At 49.3% G+C, this 15365-nt stretch overlaps 1 protein-coding gene across 3 annotated transcripts in view; it reads right to left on the bottom strand.

Annotated features, from left to right (window-relative positions):
* Bicral (BRD4 interacting chromatin remodeling complex associated protein like) overlaps positions 1-15365 on the bottom strand; it is an 84933-nt gene that overhangs the window by 25838 nt on the left and 43730 nt on the right. For all 3 annotated transcript variants that reach the window (XM_032900602.1, XM_032900601.1, XM_032900603.1), the window contains 3 exons: positions 3880-3925; positions 3121-3169; positions 2973-3041 (listed from right to left, as the gene is read on the bottom strand). In XM_032900602.1, the coding sequence (XP_032756493.1) occupies positions 2973-3041; positions 3121-3169; positions 3880-3920 (159 nt within the window). In that variant the 5' untranslated portion in view covers positions 3921-3925. The remainder of the gene's footprint in view (positions 1-2972; positions 3042-3120; positions 3170-3879; positions 3926-15365) is intronic.

Raw genomic sequence — 15365 nt, 5'->3', positions numbered from 1 at the left:
CATTACAGATGGTTGTGAGCCACCATGTGGTCCTGGGAATTGAACTCAGGACCTCTGGGAGAGCAGTCAGTGCTCTTAACCACTGAGCCATCTCTCCAGGCCTAGAAAAAAGTTTTAACTTGCTGTTCTGGAAAAGGAACCAAAGACATCATGCACGATGAAGGCAAGCTCTATCTACCACAAGCCCCCTCATCCCTCAGGAGTGATTCTGCTCTGTGTACTATACTATAGTCAAAAAGAAACAAAAAGAAAAGGAAAATTAAAAAGACTGACCAAGCATTCTAGTCCAGTGGTGGTGGCGGTGGCAGTGGCAGACACCTTTAAATATCAACACTTGGGAGTCAGGGGCAGCCGGATCTCTGAATTCAGGGCCAGCCTGGTGTATAGAGTGAGTTCTAAGACAACCAGGGCTACACAGAGAAACCCTGTCTCAAACAAAACAAAATAAAATGAATGAAAGAAAGAACGAGTATTCTTGTGTGTGGTGGCACACACCTTTAGATCCCAACACTCAGGAGGCAGAGGCAAGCAGATCTCTGTGAGTTCGAAGCCAGCCTGGTTTATGGTCTATAGGGCTATAGAGAGAGACCCTGTCTCAAAAAAAAAAAAAAAAAAAAAGGAAGAAGAAAGAAAGAAATAGAAAAGAAAAAAGTCTTCTGATTTGCAAAACTCTGAGCAGTTGTAAGTCTTCAGCTGCTGAGTATCAATGGTTGGATGATTAGACAGAAGAGCCAAGGCTGGGCTACCTCACGGCAGGTCTGAAAGAACCATTTGAGAGGTAGTGGGAAAAGCAATTGAGGGGCTGGAGAGAGGGCCCAGTGGTTAAGAGCACTCAGTGAAGGAACCCCTGGGGAACTTATATGTAATGAATACATCTTTAAAAAGAAAAGCAAAGCAACTGAGAGCCAGGCGGTTATTTTCTCTGGAGCAGTGTCAAGGCAGAAGAGAGGCAGGGTGGCCGGCACCCACAACTAGCATGTGGAAGGTCAAGCCTGGGAACTGCTGAGAGTTGGGGATCATACTGGACTCAGAATGAGCCCAGCCTTAAAAGAGAAGACGGGACGGTGGTGGAGCACCTTTAGTGCTAGCATTTGGGAGGCAGAGGCAGGCAGTGTCTAAGTTCCAGGCCAGCCTGGTCTGCACAGAGAGACACCATCTCACGAGGCTGGGGGCGGGGTTTGGGGATGCAGCTCAGTAGGTAGAGCACTTGCCCAGCATGCATGACGGCTGGAAATGGGTGCCCAGCTCCAAGACAAATAAAAAGGCCACCGAGTTACAAGACCTCCAGGACATCAGCACTGAGGCTTCGAAGCCACCAAAACAGGTCAAGGTGCGTTACATGATGTGATCAGATAATACCACTGAAATACTCGAAAGACTTGAGCATGTCCACAGACTGTGTAAGCCATCGAGGTCCCCAGATGAGGGACACAAGGCTGTAAGGGATGATGCTGAGTCCGTGTTTGGTGACTACATAGCCAAGTGGTCTCTATGGACCGCTGTAAGGTAGTTTGTTATTGTGTTTTCCTAATGAGAAAATAGAATATCATTGAGATTTACAGACCTACCTAAGATCAGCACAACTCATGAGTGTCAGATGGACAAAGGTTTGGGCAGTCCCATAGCAGACCGTCATGTGTAGAAGAGGAACGCAATGGAAAAGATTAAGGTCATGTAAGTTTAAAGAGCAGCTCTTCATTGTGTGTGCATGGTGTATGTGTGCATATATGGTGTGTGCGTGATGTGTGCGTGGTGTGTGTGTGAGTATGTGCATGGTCTATGTGCATGGTGTATGTGTCATGATGTGTGCATGATGAATGCATGTGCGGGCCTAGGTGTGCATGGACAGGGGCCTAGGTGTCCTGCTGCCTGCCACATGCTGTCTGACTTCGGTGAGCCAGGGCCTCTCACTGAAGCCGCAGCTGGGCTGGCTCCTGTCATGACCCTCAGCCCTGCGGTGGACGCACTTCTGCAGCCAGAAGTTTTATGTGGGTCCTGGGGATTTGAACTCAGGTCCTTCTTCTGGCCCTGCAAATGCTCCCACCTTGAGGCCTTTCCCCAGCCCCTAAACACAGGGATCTGAAAGAGTCTCCAAGTAAGACTCTTCACTTTCCCATCTTGTCTACATGCCTAGAGCTTAACGGTCTGGGCTGTACAGGCTGGGGCCTGAGTCAGATCCTAGCGCTGCACCTCTTGGCTGTGTGAAAATCTCTCGGGCCTTGGCTTCCTTGTCTATAAGGCCGAGTTAACGGTAAAACCACTTCGTGGAAGTACTGTGAGCATCAAATGCAGTCTGTACGAGCACGTGGTGGTCAGCACCTTTATCTTGGTTTTAAGATTAACATTATTTGTAAGTAACTATAATTAAAATGTCTCCTTAAAGCAAGATTCTAAACATCCTCATGCGCCTTCCTCACATCACAACACTGTCATTTCAGGAGGTTGGGGGCTTAGAAAGCTGGCAGTGCAGGGCTGGAGGGACAGCCCCGTGGGCGAAGGCTCGTCACAAGGTCTGAGGGCTTGAGAGTGATCCCTGGGACCCACTGGGAGGAATGAGACAACCAGCTCAAGGCTGTCTGTCCTCCTCCTCCTGACCGCTGCACACACATGGGCCCATACGTAAGCCCTCCCACACACATACACAACATAAATGTTAAAAACAAGAAGAAACTGGCAAGGTATGTGTCTTTTTTTTTTTCTTTTCTTTTCTTTTTTTCGGAGCTGGGGACCGAACCCAGGGCCTTGCGCTTGCTAGGCAAGCGCTCTACCACTGAGCTAAATCCCCATCCCCTAAGGTATGTGTCTTAAAAGCCTGATCCTATAACAAGAACAACACTGACATATGGGTTTTTCCTCTCCTGTCAATTACAAGGCGAGGTAATGATTCTTAGCACTCTACAGAGGCAATTAAAGTCTCTCCTGTTAGGTTTCCTTGAGAGAGAAAGGCTGCAGGTTCTGTTTTCAACACTCACCGTGGAGTTGGCGAAAATTGAATTAGAATTGGCTGCAGAATACCCTGCGTTCGTCACGTCATCGCCGCTCTGCAAAGTGGGAATTCAATATGGCAGTTACTGCAGGGTGTGGAGAAACGAAAGGCAAGCCTGAGACACTGTCACTCACCGATTTACTGCTAGGTCCGTGCAGAAAATAGTTCAATGCTTGTGGGTCTCTAGAAAGAAAGAAAAGAGAGGGAAAACAAGTAAATATTGCTACTTCTATTTAAATATGTCACTGATATTGCAGTAAGGCAAAAAGAGAACGACGTACAAGCCTGAGTAAAATCTCCCCATTCTGACCATTTCTACAGCTCTGCCTCCTGGAAGCACCTACTGTTTCAGTCCCGGGCCTTGAACTCAGGATCCTGCTCAGGTGAGAATGTAAAACCAAGCCACACCCTGGCCCGGGGTCCTTCCTGAGATTTACTAAAAGGTAACAAGTAAAACCAAAAGGAATGGATTGCTGTGTTATGACCCGTGTGTAGAACTAACTGCCTGAGGGGTTGGGGATTTAGCTCAGTGGTAGAGCGCTTGCCTAGGAAAAGGCCCTGGGTTGGTTCCCAGCTCCAAAAAAAAAAAAAAAAAAAAAAAACATTTTAAACAAAAACCATTTTGGGGGTTGGGAATTTAGCTCAGTGGTAGAGCAGTGCCCAGAAAACGAAAGGGCCTGGGTTGGGTCCCCAGCCCAAAAAAAAAAAAAAAAAAAAAAAAAAAAAAAAAAGAAAAAAAGAGAACTAACTGCCTGTCTGTCCCAGAGCCGTGGCCACGGTAAACCATTATCTTTTATTTTAAGAGCCCAGATGCTTCAGAGAGCTACTGAGTTCGTTTTGTTCCTCACACCTCACACAAGTGGTCCACCCCGGGTTCCGCAAGAGCATCTTACCCAATAAGATCGAGGAGACAGGAGTCATCGTCATCATCCATGACAACTGCAAGGAAAGAGGACAGTGAGTCTGAGCAGAGCGATGGTCAGTGTGGACGCAGCAGGGCTGCTGCGCGCTGAGCCTCCTTCTGCAGAGGAACTGTCATCATGGGAGCTTCCTCTAGTCGCCCGTCAAGTTTGCCATTTGCAAAATGTTGTGGCTGTTGGGCACAGTCATTTGCCAGAAGTCCTGGCTACTCAGTTAGGACTGAGAAGGGAAGGGAACTTGAGTCCAAGAGTTCAAGGCCAGCCTGGGCAACAGCAAGATCCCCAGTTCATAAATAGTAAACATCAAATACCAAATACAACCGAGCAAGCCAGGCATGCTAGCAAACACCTGTGATCCCAGGAGTTGGAAGGCAGAGACAAGAGGATCAGGAGGTGAAGGCTATCCTTGCCTACATGACAAGGCCAGCCTGGGCTACATGAGACCCATGTCAAAAACAAAGTTAATCAAAATAAAGGTAGGAACTATAAAATTAAGTTACTTGGATATGTTTTTGACTTAAAGGTGTTTTCACTGTAAGGCAGTTTTCAACTTAGAGGTCCAGAGGCTCACACACATCTAAGACAGCTGTAGCCACCTCCCATGTGCAGACTCCCGAGAGGACCATGAAGGACGGAGTGACGCCATCAAATGGAGAATGAGCACGGGCAGAGAACAAATTTTGGTTTAGAAAAGCTCTCAGACTCTTAAGTCTTTCAGTGTTGTAACTGGATACTTCTAAACACTGAGAGCAATTCCGATTTCTCAACATATTTTGATGATCTCTAGGAAGGCAAAAAGTGGGTTCTCTCCACATCTGGAGACAGACCAGGAGGCCGTGTGGTGCAGGCCATACCGGCTCCAGGAGTGGGGCCTGAGTGCTTCCCAGTGCAGCAATACTGTCTACGTTCAATGCTGAATAGTCCATAGCTGGACCAGGAATGTTTAAAGTAGAAACTGCAGCCCAAGTTCGCCCCACTGCAGCTCGGAGCTCCCTCTCCCTGCCCGCAGCAGCCACACGCACGGCCAGCATAGCTCTGGCCCAGACTGTAACAACTGAACAAATTCCAGGAGTGGTTCTCCCCCGAGAGCCAGTCAACTTACACTAGTGATCCGACACCTGGCAACCCTGCTTCTCACCCATTTCAAGCCATGCGTGGAATAATTTACATCACAGAACGCCAGGGCCAAGAGTTCTGGAGCAGTTGGAAAGGGCAGTTGTGAACGGCAGTTGGACGGAGGAATGAAATCCTGTAGAGATGCCCAGAGGAGGGGCATGCCCAGGGATGGCAGAGGGAAGGACGAGTCAGACGGAGAGATTTTTCTCTGTTCAAACTCCCTGCTCCCATTAGTTCCCCCAAACCAATCACAGGGCTAACAGATGTGGAATTCCCTCCTGCCAGGAAGGGCACTTTCTCTGCTCTAGAAGAGTGGAAGGGTAAGTTTCCCGAGTGGGACCCTCCTGGGGGTGCTGGATTGGCGGGGTTGCTGAGTGGCCAGGCTGATTTCAATCCACCGAGCAGAGCGCAGGGTGAGGAGAGAGGATGGGTGAGGGAGATGGGTGGTGGGAGAAGTGAAGCAGCAGAGGCTGCTGGCCACTGAGGCTAAGAGCAGTCAGCCATGAGAAACGGGCTCTTTAGGACCCAGGCTGAGTCATTTGAGGTCATACTGGCACCGATGTTCCTGCACACATGACTTCTGGAAACAAGACTGGGAGGGAAACAGGAAAACTATCATCAAATGGATATGTGATCTGTTACACAAGCCAGGCATGGTGACATGATGACATCTGTGTTCTCAACCCTTGGGAGGCAGAGGCAGAGGCAGGGGCCTGATGCACGTTTAAGGACAGCCTGGTGGTCTACCTAATGAGTACCAGGACAGCCTAGGCCACATACAAACCTGCCTCAAACAAACGCCACAAAAGAGAAGCCATGTCCTGATAACAGGCAGGCATTAGCCATAGCTCGTGTCATTGTAAACCCCGCCTCCACCCCAGACGTCACAATCACACGGAATAAACTGTCCAATTATGATGTATCTTTTGGCCTATAAAGAATATGTTATTTCCTTACTTTGACATGGCTATTCAAATGAAGGATCCCTGTATCCTCATAAACTTTTTTCTTTTTTCTTTTAATTGAGACTGAGCTTCACTATGTATCCCTGGCTAATTTGGAACTCACTGTGAAGACGCCTCTGGCCTTGGCCTGAGAATGCTGGGATTACGAGCATGCGTGATCATGCCTGCTCCTTCTAAACTTAATTTTTAAAATCAAAGCTCAGACTCGGTAGCCCAGCACACGGGAAGCCTAGGTGTGATCTTTCCAATCACAAAACCACAGCATCTAAGGCTCTATACACAAGGACTGAGAATACTGTGAATGTTACTTAGGAAACGGCTCACTGGGTAAAGAGTTTTATTCTTAGCACCCAGGTATGGTGGTACACATGGTGATCCCAATCCTGGGGTGCATCGAAGCATAACTGACAAGCTCCAGATCCTGTCTGAAAAATAAAGTGGGTTACTCCTGGGGGCTGACACTCAAAGTGGACTCCAGCCCACACACACACACACACACACACACACACCCCACACCCCCCACCCCCACACACACACACACACACACACACCACATACCACACACACACCACCACACACACACACACACACACACACACACCACACACCCCACACACCCCACACACACAAACCACACTACACACCACACACACAGAAAAACGTGTGAAAACCCTCCCTCCTCCCCCCAAAATATGTGCACACCCTCCCTGCTGACACCCTTACCTAGCTCCTCTATTTGACAGATTATGTGAGGGAAACTCAAGCCTTTGCAGAGGGCTAACCACAGGGTCTCTCCCGATAGCATTCCAAGGTCTGAGGTTGTAAAGTGTGAAGTGAAGGGCTGCTCACTAAGTAGTCCTAATAGAACAATAAGACATACAGATTTGATAATTGGGTGGTGAAGCCAGTGTACGCAGTGAGCATTATGTCCCCACGTAAACTAGTGTATACTCTATGACGAACTTAAGTTGGGATACAGTCTCCTCTACTGAACCACTGTCACTTGTCAAACACTTGATCTGAAAGACAGCCCAACCGAGGCTGGCGGCCTCCTTGATCTGTGTGTAGAAAGCTATGCGCTTCCACAGTCAGGGGACCCTGAGAACTCTACTTCTTAAAGGGCCACAGCTGGCAGTGGTGTACACACTGCACTCCCAGCACTGTCCAGGGAGACTTAGGTGGATCTCTGTGAGTTCAAGGCCAACCTAAGCTACATAGAGATCCTATCTCAAACAACAACAGACGGGCCTGGGAGAGGTCTCAGTGGGTTGAAGCATCTGCCACACAAGCCTGGTAACCTGAGCTTCACCCACACAGCACACACGGGGTAGAGAGGAAAAACCAGCTCCATAAAGGTGTCCTCTACCCACTACACGTGCACTCCCCACAAGAAAAACAGAACAAAAAAGGTTCCCCAATTTAAATGGATTTATTTTCATTTTGTGTGCATGAGTGTTTGCCTGCAAGTACGTCTGTGAACTGCATGTGTGCCTGGGCCCGAGGAGGCGGCCAGAGAGAGTGCTGAACCCCTTGGCACTGGAGTTCCAGATGATCTGCCAAGTAGGTGCTGAGAATTGAACCTGTGTCCTCTGAAAGGGCGGCAAAGCACTCTGGAGTGCTGAGCCTTCTCTCTAGCTCCCCAATGAAATGATAAATCAGCTTGTTTAGTGTGTGTTGTGTGCATGGCCCATGTGTGGACACCGGAGTCGGCTTGGGCCTCCTACCATGTGGGAGCCATCCCTGGGCCCTCTGAGATGCGTGCTCTGTGGATTCTTCCTGGTTTTGTTGTTTGTTTTAGGTTTTTTCAAGGGTGGTGTGAGGGGCTGAGGAGAAGCCTTGGAAGGTAATAAGACAGAACTTCAACTTCTTTACCAGGGGAACTTTGCAATCTAAAGGTGAGTGGAACTATTCCCCTCCCTTATTTTGCCCTGTCTGGTTTTGGTTTTTGTTGTTTGTTTCGTTTGTAGTTGTTTTGTTTTGGGTGGGGCAGGGGAATCACATTTAGAACCCAGTGTCATGTCTTCTTTTGTAGCGTCTCATCTGCTAGATTTACCCAGATTTCTCGTTTACTTCCTTCCCTTTCCTTCCTTCTCTCTTTGCGATAAGAGTGTCCTGTGGACCAGGCTGGACCCAAATCCAATCTGAAACCCAAGATGACCTCAACCTCCTGATTCTGCTTTGCTTCTGGAGAGCTGGGTGTGCACTCCCACCTCTAGTTCTGGTACCGGGGAGGGACCCCATTAGAGCACAGCAGACGGGCAGGCAGGCATTCTACCAGCGCGGCTACAGTCCAGCCCCGGCCTGCTGTGTTTTTATTTTCAAACACTGTTTTCATATCTAGGAGGTTAGAACTGTGTGAGGGCACCTCTAGGGTGTGTGTGGGCAGAGGATGAGCTTAGGTGTTGTCTCAGATGCTGTCCTAAGGCTGGTTGAGTACTTAGGCTGGCTGTCCAAACGGCGGGGATGTGTCTGTCTGTTTTTCTAGGGCTGCGACTACAGGTGTGAGGCGCTGAGCTTGGCTTTTTTGGGGTGTTCAAGGATGGAACTCGGTCTGTGCCAACACTGGGTCTTTTTTTAACCTTCATTTACTGTATTTCATTTCCCCTCTGTGGTCTTGGCCCCTTCTGTGGTGCTGCAGATAGAAACCAAGGCCTCAGGCTCGCTATGCATGCGCTGTCACTGAGCGCTATCCCAGGCCTCTCCTCTAAGGTTGTAAGCTTATGTAAAGTAGTGGTAACCATTTCCCTCCACAAAGTCCGGCCGCCATTACTGCCTGCTCATTATGAGTGGCATTTCTTGTTGCTTTGATCTCTTTTCAGTCCTGACTGAATGCCAGGCAAACGTCTCTTTTTTTTTTTTTTTTTTTTTGGTTTTCAAGACAGTTTCTCAGTGTAGCTTTGGCTGTCCTGGAACTCTGTGGACCAGAGTGGCCTTGAACTCACAGAAATCCTCCTGCCTCAGCTTCCTAAGTAGCTGAGACCACAGACAAGGGTTAGTAGGCCTCACATCTGTGTATGTTAAATTTATATTACCAGGTGCTGAGTATTTTTTTTAATAAAACACTATTTTTGTGTATGGTGCTTTGCCTGAATTTTGCCTGTTATGAGTACCTAGTACTTCGACCTGGTCCTTGGAAATTGTGAGCCATCATGTGGGTGCTGAGAACTAAACCTGGGTCCTCTGCAAGAGCAGCCAGTGAGTGCTCCTTAAGAGGCCGCCTCTCCCCTAGGTGCGGGCATTCGTATGTCCGTATAGATACCTTTTTGGTTTAGGATGCAGTGGAAAAAAAAACCATTTTGCTCCTTCTAAATCTTGTGGGTTTCTTGTTTGTTTTTGTCTTTTAAGACAGGGTCCGGGGTTGGGGATTTAGCTCAGTGGTAGAGTGCTTGCCTAGGAAGCGCAAGGCCCTGGGTTCGGTCCCCAGCTCCGGAAAGAAAGAAAAAAAAAAAAAAAAACAAAAAAAACAAAACAAAAAAAAACAAAAAACAAAAGACAGGGTCCTGGAATTCACTATGTACATCAGGCTGGTCTTGAACTCACAGAGATCTGCTTATCTCTTTACTAGAGTGCTAGGATTAAAGGCATCCACCACCATGCCTGCCTGCTTTTAAATTTTGTTTTTTTGAGACAGGGTTTCTCTGGAATTCTAGCTGTTCTGGAACTCATTGTGGAGACCAGACTAGCCTCAACTCGGAGATCCTCCCTGCTCTGTCTCCTGAGTTCTGAGTGGGAGCTTCTATGAAGCTTAGGATGGTTTTGATCTGATCTTTCTATGCACCTCCACCTCTGGGTTACATGGTTCTGGGGAACTTTCCCGGAGCCTAGTGTACTAGTCAATGCCTCTCCTGGGCCACAGTCCCAGAGCCTAGTGTACTAGTCAATGCCTCTCCTGGGCCACACTCCCAGAGCCTAGTGTACTAGTCAATGCCTCTCCTGGGCCACAGTCCCAGAGCCTAGTGTACTAGTCAGTGCCTCTCCTGGGCCACACTCCCAGAGCCTAGTGTACTAGTCAGTGCCTCTCCTGGGCCACAGTCCCAGAGCCTAGTGTACTAGTCAGTGCCTGTCCTGGGCCACAGTCCCAGAGCCTAGTGTACTAGTCAGTGCCTGTCCTGGGCCACAGTCCCAGAGCCTAGTGTACTAGTCAATGCCTCTCCTGGGCCACAGTCCCAGAGCCTAGTGTACTAGTCAATGCCTCTCCTGGGCCACAGTCCCAGAGCCTAGTGTACTAGTCAATGCCTCTCCTGGGCCACAGTCCCAGAGCCCTAGTGTACTAGTCAGTGCCTCTCCTGGGCCACAGTCCCAGAGCTCAGTGTACTAGTCAGTGCCTCTCCTGGGCCACAGTCCCAGAGCCTAGTGTACTAGTCAGTGCCTCTCCTGGGCCACAGTCCCAGAGCCTAGTGTACTAGTCAATGCCTCTCCTGGGCCACACTCCCAGAGCCTAGTGTACTAGTCAATGCCTCTCCTGGGCCACAGTCCCAGAGCCTAGTGTACTAGTCAATGCCTCTCCTGGGCCACAGTCCCAGAGCCTAGTGTACTAGTCAATGCCTCTCCTGGGCCACAGTCCCAGAGCCTAGTGTACTAGTCAATGCCTCTCCTGGGCCACAGTCCCAGAGCCTAGTGTACTAGTCAGTGCCTCTCCTGGGCCACAGTCCCAGAGCCTAGTGTACTAGTCAGTGCCTCTCCTGGGCCACAGTCCCAGAGCCTAGTGTACTAGTCAGTGCCTCTCCTGGGCCACAGTCCCAGAGCCTAGTGTACTAGTCAGTGCCTCTCCTGGGCCACAGTCCCAGAGCCTAGTGTACTAGTCAATGCCTCTCCTGGGCCACAGTCCCAGAGCTCAGTGTACTAGTCAATGCCTCTCCTGGGCCACAGTCCCAGTCCAAGCTTCTTCTTTTTTTTTTTTTTTTTTTTTGGTTCTTTTTTTCGGAGCTGGGGACCGAACCCAGGGCCTTGCGCTTCCTAGGCAAGTGCTCTACCACTGAGCTAAATCCCCAACCCAGTCCAAGCTTCTTAATTTTACTTTATTAGTATTTACCTTATTACCCTTATTAATATTTATTAATATATGTTAAATTTCAGTAGGGGACGGCTTGTGAAAGTCCACTGTCTTCTCTACTGTGTGGGTCCTGGGGATTGGAAGCAGGAAGCTCAACCTGCTGAGCCATCTTACCAGCCCCTCGTTAATTTTCAATAGAGGGTTAATTTAATTCCAGTCTAGACTGAGGCCCTTCTGCGTACTTAACTTGATGCCCCAGGAACTACATGAGTTAGGAGGGAGCTTCGTGTGCAGCTGGCTGTGGTCCTTTTGGCTGGTTCCTAAGACCTGTGGGTCACTAACGCTAGGGACTGAGGAACTACTCAGCGTAGAGCATTTGCCTAGAATAAATGCATCAGGTAGGAGCTAAGGAGGTTCATGTCCAGTCCCCAGGAACTTCCTCCCCACCCCCACACCCTTAACTACCAGAAGAGAGAGGCAGTGCAAGTTTCCAAAGTGTGTTCTCTGTGCAGCACTTTCCTGCTGCCCCACTGTGTGCCAAGGCCTCACAGGAAGCTGGGCACTTAAAGGCTCATCACTAACTTCCCCTCTCAGGGGTCAGAACTTTGTGCTGCCTCAGACCTAGTGGCTAAAGTCTACTGTTTCATGTATTATGTTCAAAGAGGAAGAACATTACATTAATTAATTCGTGCATGCATGTGTGCGCGTGTGTGCAGCTATGTGCATGCCACGCCAATGCAAAGGTCAGAGGACAGCTTCGGGGTGTCAGTTATCTTTGTTCCATGAGACAGAGGAGACAGAGCTCCTGTCTTCAGCTTGGCAGCCTATACTGAGCTGCTATGCTAGCTTTCCAAGCTTTAATTGTTTCTTGTGCAGGTAGATAAAGCCACCACCGCTCTGCAGTGTTTTAAATGTGTTTAAAAGGCTCATCACTAACTTCTTATCTATCTTTGTGGGTGTGAGCATGGGGGCGTGCACTCCTGTGCCCAGAAACTAGGACAGCAGCTCTCTGCCGTTCTCACATCCCATCGTATTTGAGATGGGCTCTCGCACTAGAACTAGTTTGCCATTTCAGCTGGGATGCCTGGCCAGAGAGCTTCTGCACTGCCTTGGCCTCTCTCTGCCTCAGGAGCGTCTGGATCTGCCTGCCTCCTCCCTGGCATCCTTGGGGTTACAGGAGCACATAGCTACGCCCAGCATTTTACTCCGCTGATTTCATCTAGACCTTCATGTTTACACAGTAAGTGCTAGAACCCGCTGGGCTATCTCCTCAGCCCTCCTACCCTGAGGTTTCAGTTAAAGAATAAAATCACTTCAAGGGAAAATACCAGGAGCTAGATGTGATGATGTGTGCTCCTGTCTATAATGTCAGCCAGAGGGAGGCTGAGGCAGGAGACTTGTCCAGAATTTGAGGCCAGCCAGGGCTACCTAGTAAGTTTTAGTCCAGCCTGGACTGAGAATAAGAGTTTGTCTTAAACAAGACAGGAGCCAGTGACCTGAGCCTTGGCTGCCCCTCTGGAGCTTCCATGGTGGGAGGAGGGAGCTGATGTCTCCCAACCACCAAATTCCAATCATGGTGTACCGAGCTCCAGCATATTCACACAAGGTAAACGTACCCGAAACTCCGAACAGTCAGGGAGCTCCTCAGCATGGACTGAAATCAGACTGTCCCCAAGAGTGAGGAGGGGCACTTCCTCTTTGACTGTGATGGAGCTTGGGAAACGCAAGGCTTCTTGTAACGTGGTCAGTAATCATGTTCAGGGCTGTAAGAAGATCCAACTCCTACTGTGAACCAGGTACTATATGAGGGGCCTGGACATCAAAGTAGGACGCCATGACATGTAATGAAGGCAGAAAGCTAGCAGGGTTTTGTGGCACAAGCCACTGGTCACAGCACTCCAGAGGCAGAGGGTGGGAGGCTCTCTGAGTTAGAGGCCGGCCTCATCTGCACAGCAAGCTCTAGGCCAGACAGGGCTCTATACAGCCTAAGAGTCTGCTTGAAGGGAAAGGTAAACACAACGCATGTTTTGTAGGACTTTACCCACTGTAGAAGGAACTATTTCCAAAGGGCACCCAGAGCTTGTTAGGCAATGCCCACTACTCACAGAATAACTCAATTTTTTTTATTTTGTTATTTTGAGCAGGGTCTCTCCACATAGCCCTGGCTGTCCTGGAACTCACTATGTGGATCAGGTTGGTCTTGAACTCACAGAGATCTGATCTGCCTGCCTCTGTCTCCAAAGCAGTATGATCAAGGGCGTGCACACGGGGCCAGCGTCAGGATGAGTCGTACTTTACTGTCATTTAGGATGGTGCTGGGCTGGCAGGTCTGTAGCTACAGGATGTCACCCGCTAGGGAGTCTGCTGCCTCTAGGGAGCTCATGGCCTTTTGAAGGAGGCACATGGCAGCTGGCAGGATGGCCCAGTGGGTAAAGGTGCTTGCCACACAAGCCTGGCAACCTGACCTCAACCACCAGTGCCAACTGCACGGAGCTGTCGTGTCTCCAGGCACTGCAGCTGGTTCGTCCCTTCCCCGTCCCGGCCAGGCACTCACACAAGCACTCACTCCTCGGCCTGATTTCCCTGATTTTTCCAGGTGAGCTGACGAGAATCTTCCTGGACTGACACCGGTAGCAGGGGTGGAAGAGAGGAGCTGTCTCCAGTGGATGGAAGTCAGAACAGCTCCGAGGGAGGACACGGAGCAGGCAAGACTGTAGGTCACCCAGGCGGCAGGCAGGGGCTGGTGAGCAGGACGACTCATTGTTTCACTGTCCCTCCAGGTTATTCTGTTCCAGGGAGCGAGGGACACCAGGCTTGGCCAACAGGGTACAAGCAGCGCTGTACGGGGACCACTAAGGACATCAATACTCCATATCTAGTAGCTGGTCTTTCCCACCTCGTTCTACCTCAAGCACCAGATTTCTTATGAAATATGACCCCATGAGTTAGAAAAGAACATGACTGTGTGTTCAGTTGTAGTCTGTAGGAGAAGACAAACTAAACTGAAGTTGTCAGGGCAGGAGACAGGACTGGCAGGTGTGATGGTTTGAAGAATGGCTCCATAGGCTCACCAGGGAGTGGCACTATTTGAAAAAAAATGATAAGGGGTTGGGGATTTGGCTCAGTGGTAGAGCGCTTGCCTGGGAAGCGCAAGGCCCGGGGTTCGGCCCCCAGCCCCAAAAAAAAAAACAAAAAAAAAAAAAAAAAAAAAAAAAAATGATAAGGATCAGGAGGGGTGGCCTTGTTTGAGGAAGTGTGTCACTGGGGTGGCCTGTGGACTGGGATGTATCTCAGCTCCGGCTCCAGCATCACGTGGGCTGCAATGCTCCTAGCCAAGATGATAATGGACTAAGCCTCTGAAATTGTAAGCAAGAAACTAAATGCTTTCTTTAATCCCATGCAGCAGGGAGTCAGGCAGTGGCCAGCAGATCGCTGAGTTCAAGACCAACTGAGTTCAAGACCAGCCTGGTTCATAGAGTAAGTTCAAGGTCAGTCAGGGCTACACAGAGAAACCCTGCCTGGGGGGGCTCGGGTTGCCTTGGTCGGAGTGCTCACTGATGGAACAGTGACTAAGAGAGCAGGTGAAGTGCTTACCTACAGGACTAATATCCTGACTGAACCCACATATCTCAAGAAAACTAGACAGAGCTGTGCACATCTAGACTCCCATTGTCTCCCTGGGGACATGGGAGGCAGAGACAGGAGAATGGCCAGAAGTTCATGGCCAGCCAGTGAGCTGAAAGAGACACTGTCTAAAACACAATGCAAGTCAAGGCCTGACACCCAAGGTTATCCTCTGGGACACATATTCAAAGACACATATGTGTCACACACACAAGGAGGAGGAGTCAGACTCAATATGCTTGCCTCTGGCTTTGCAGCTACTGTTCAGTTAAAGACATACATGTTCACTGTGTCACCAGCTAACAGCCCAGCAGAAGGGGAACGTAGAAAAGGCTAGGAAGGTGATTCTAACAGAGGGCAGGCAGAAACCTCTAATGCCGTGTAGTGTGCAGGCCTTTTAAATTAAGTCTTGACCAGGCGTGGTGGCATACACTCTAATCCCAATACCTGAGAGGCAGAGGCAGGAGGGTCACAGTAAGTTTCAGGCCAGCCTGGCCTACATAGTGAGTTCCGGGTTAGACAGGGATCTATAATGAAACCTTGCCTCAAAAACAATTTAGGCCCTCTGTGGTGACAGGCGCCTTTAATCCCAGCTCTTAGGAAGCAGGCAGATCTCTGTGAGTTCACAGAGAGTTCCAGGGTAGCCAGGGCTACACAAAGACCCTGTCTTAAAAACAAATAACAAAAATAATTTTAAAAGCAAAAAGGAAATCCTGTCTGAAATGAAGAGGGAGAGTAATAAGGCTAATATACTAAGCACC

The sequence above is a fragment of the Rattus rattus genome, chromosome 4, assembly GCF_011064425.1.
Source record: "Rattus rattus isolate New Zealand chromosome 4, Rrattus_CSIRO_v1, whole genome shotgun sequence".
NCBI lineage: Eukaryota > Metazoa > Chordata > Mammalia > Rodentia > Muridae > Rattus > Rattus rattus.
Note: the sequence above shows the minus strand (reverse complement) of the source record. Positions and strands in the feature narration are given on the sequence as shown.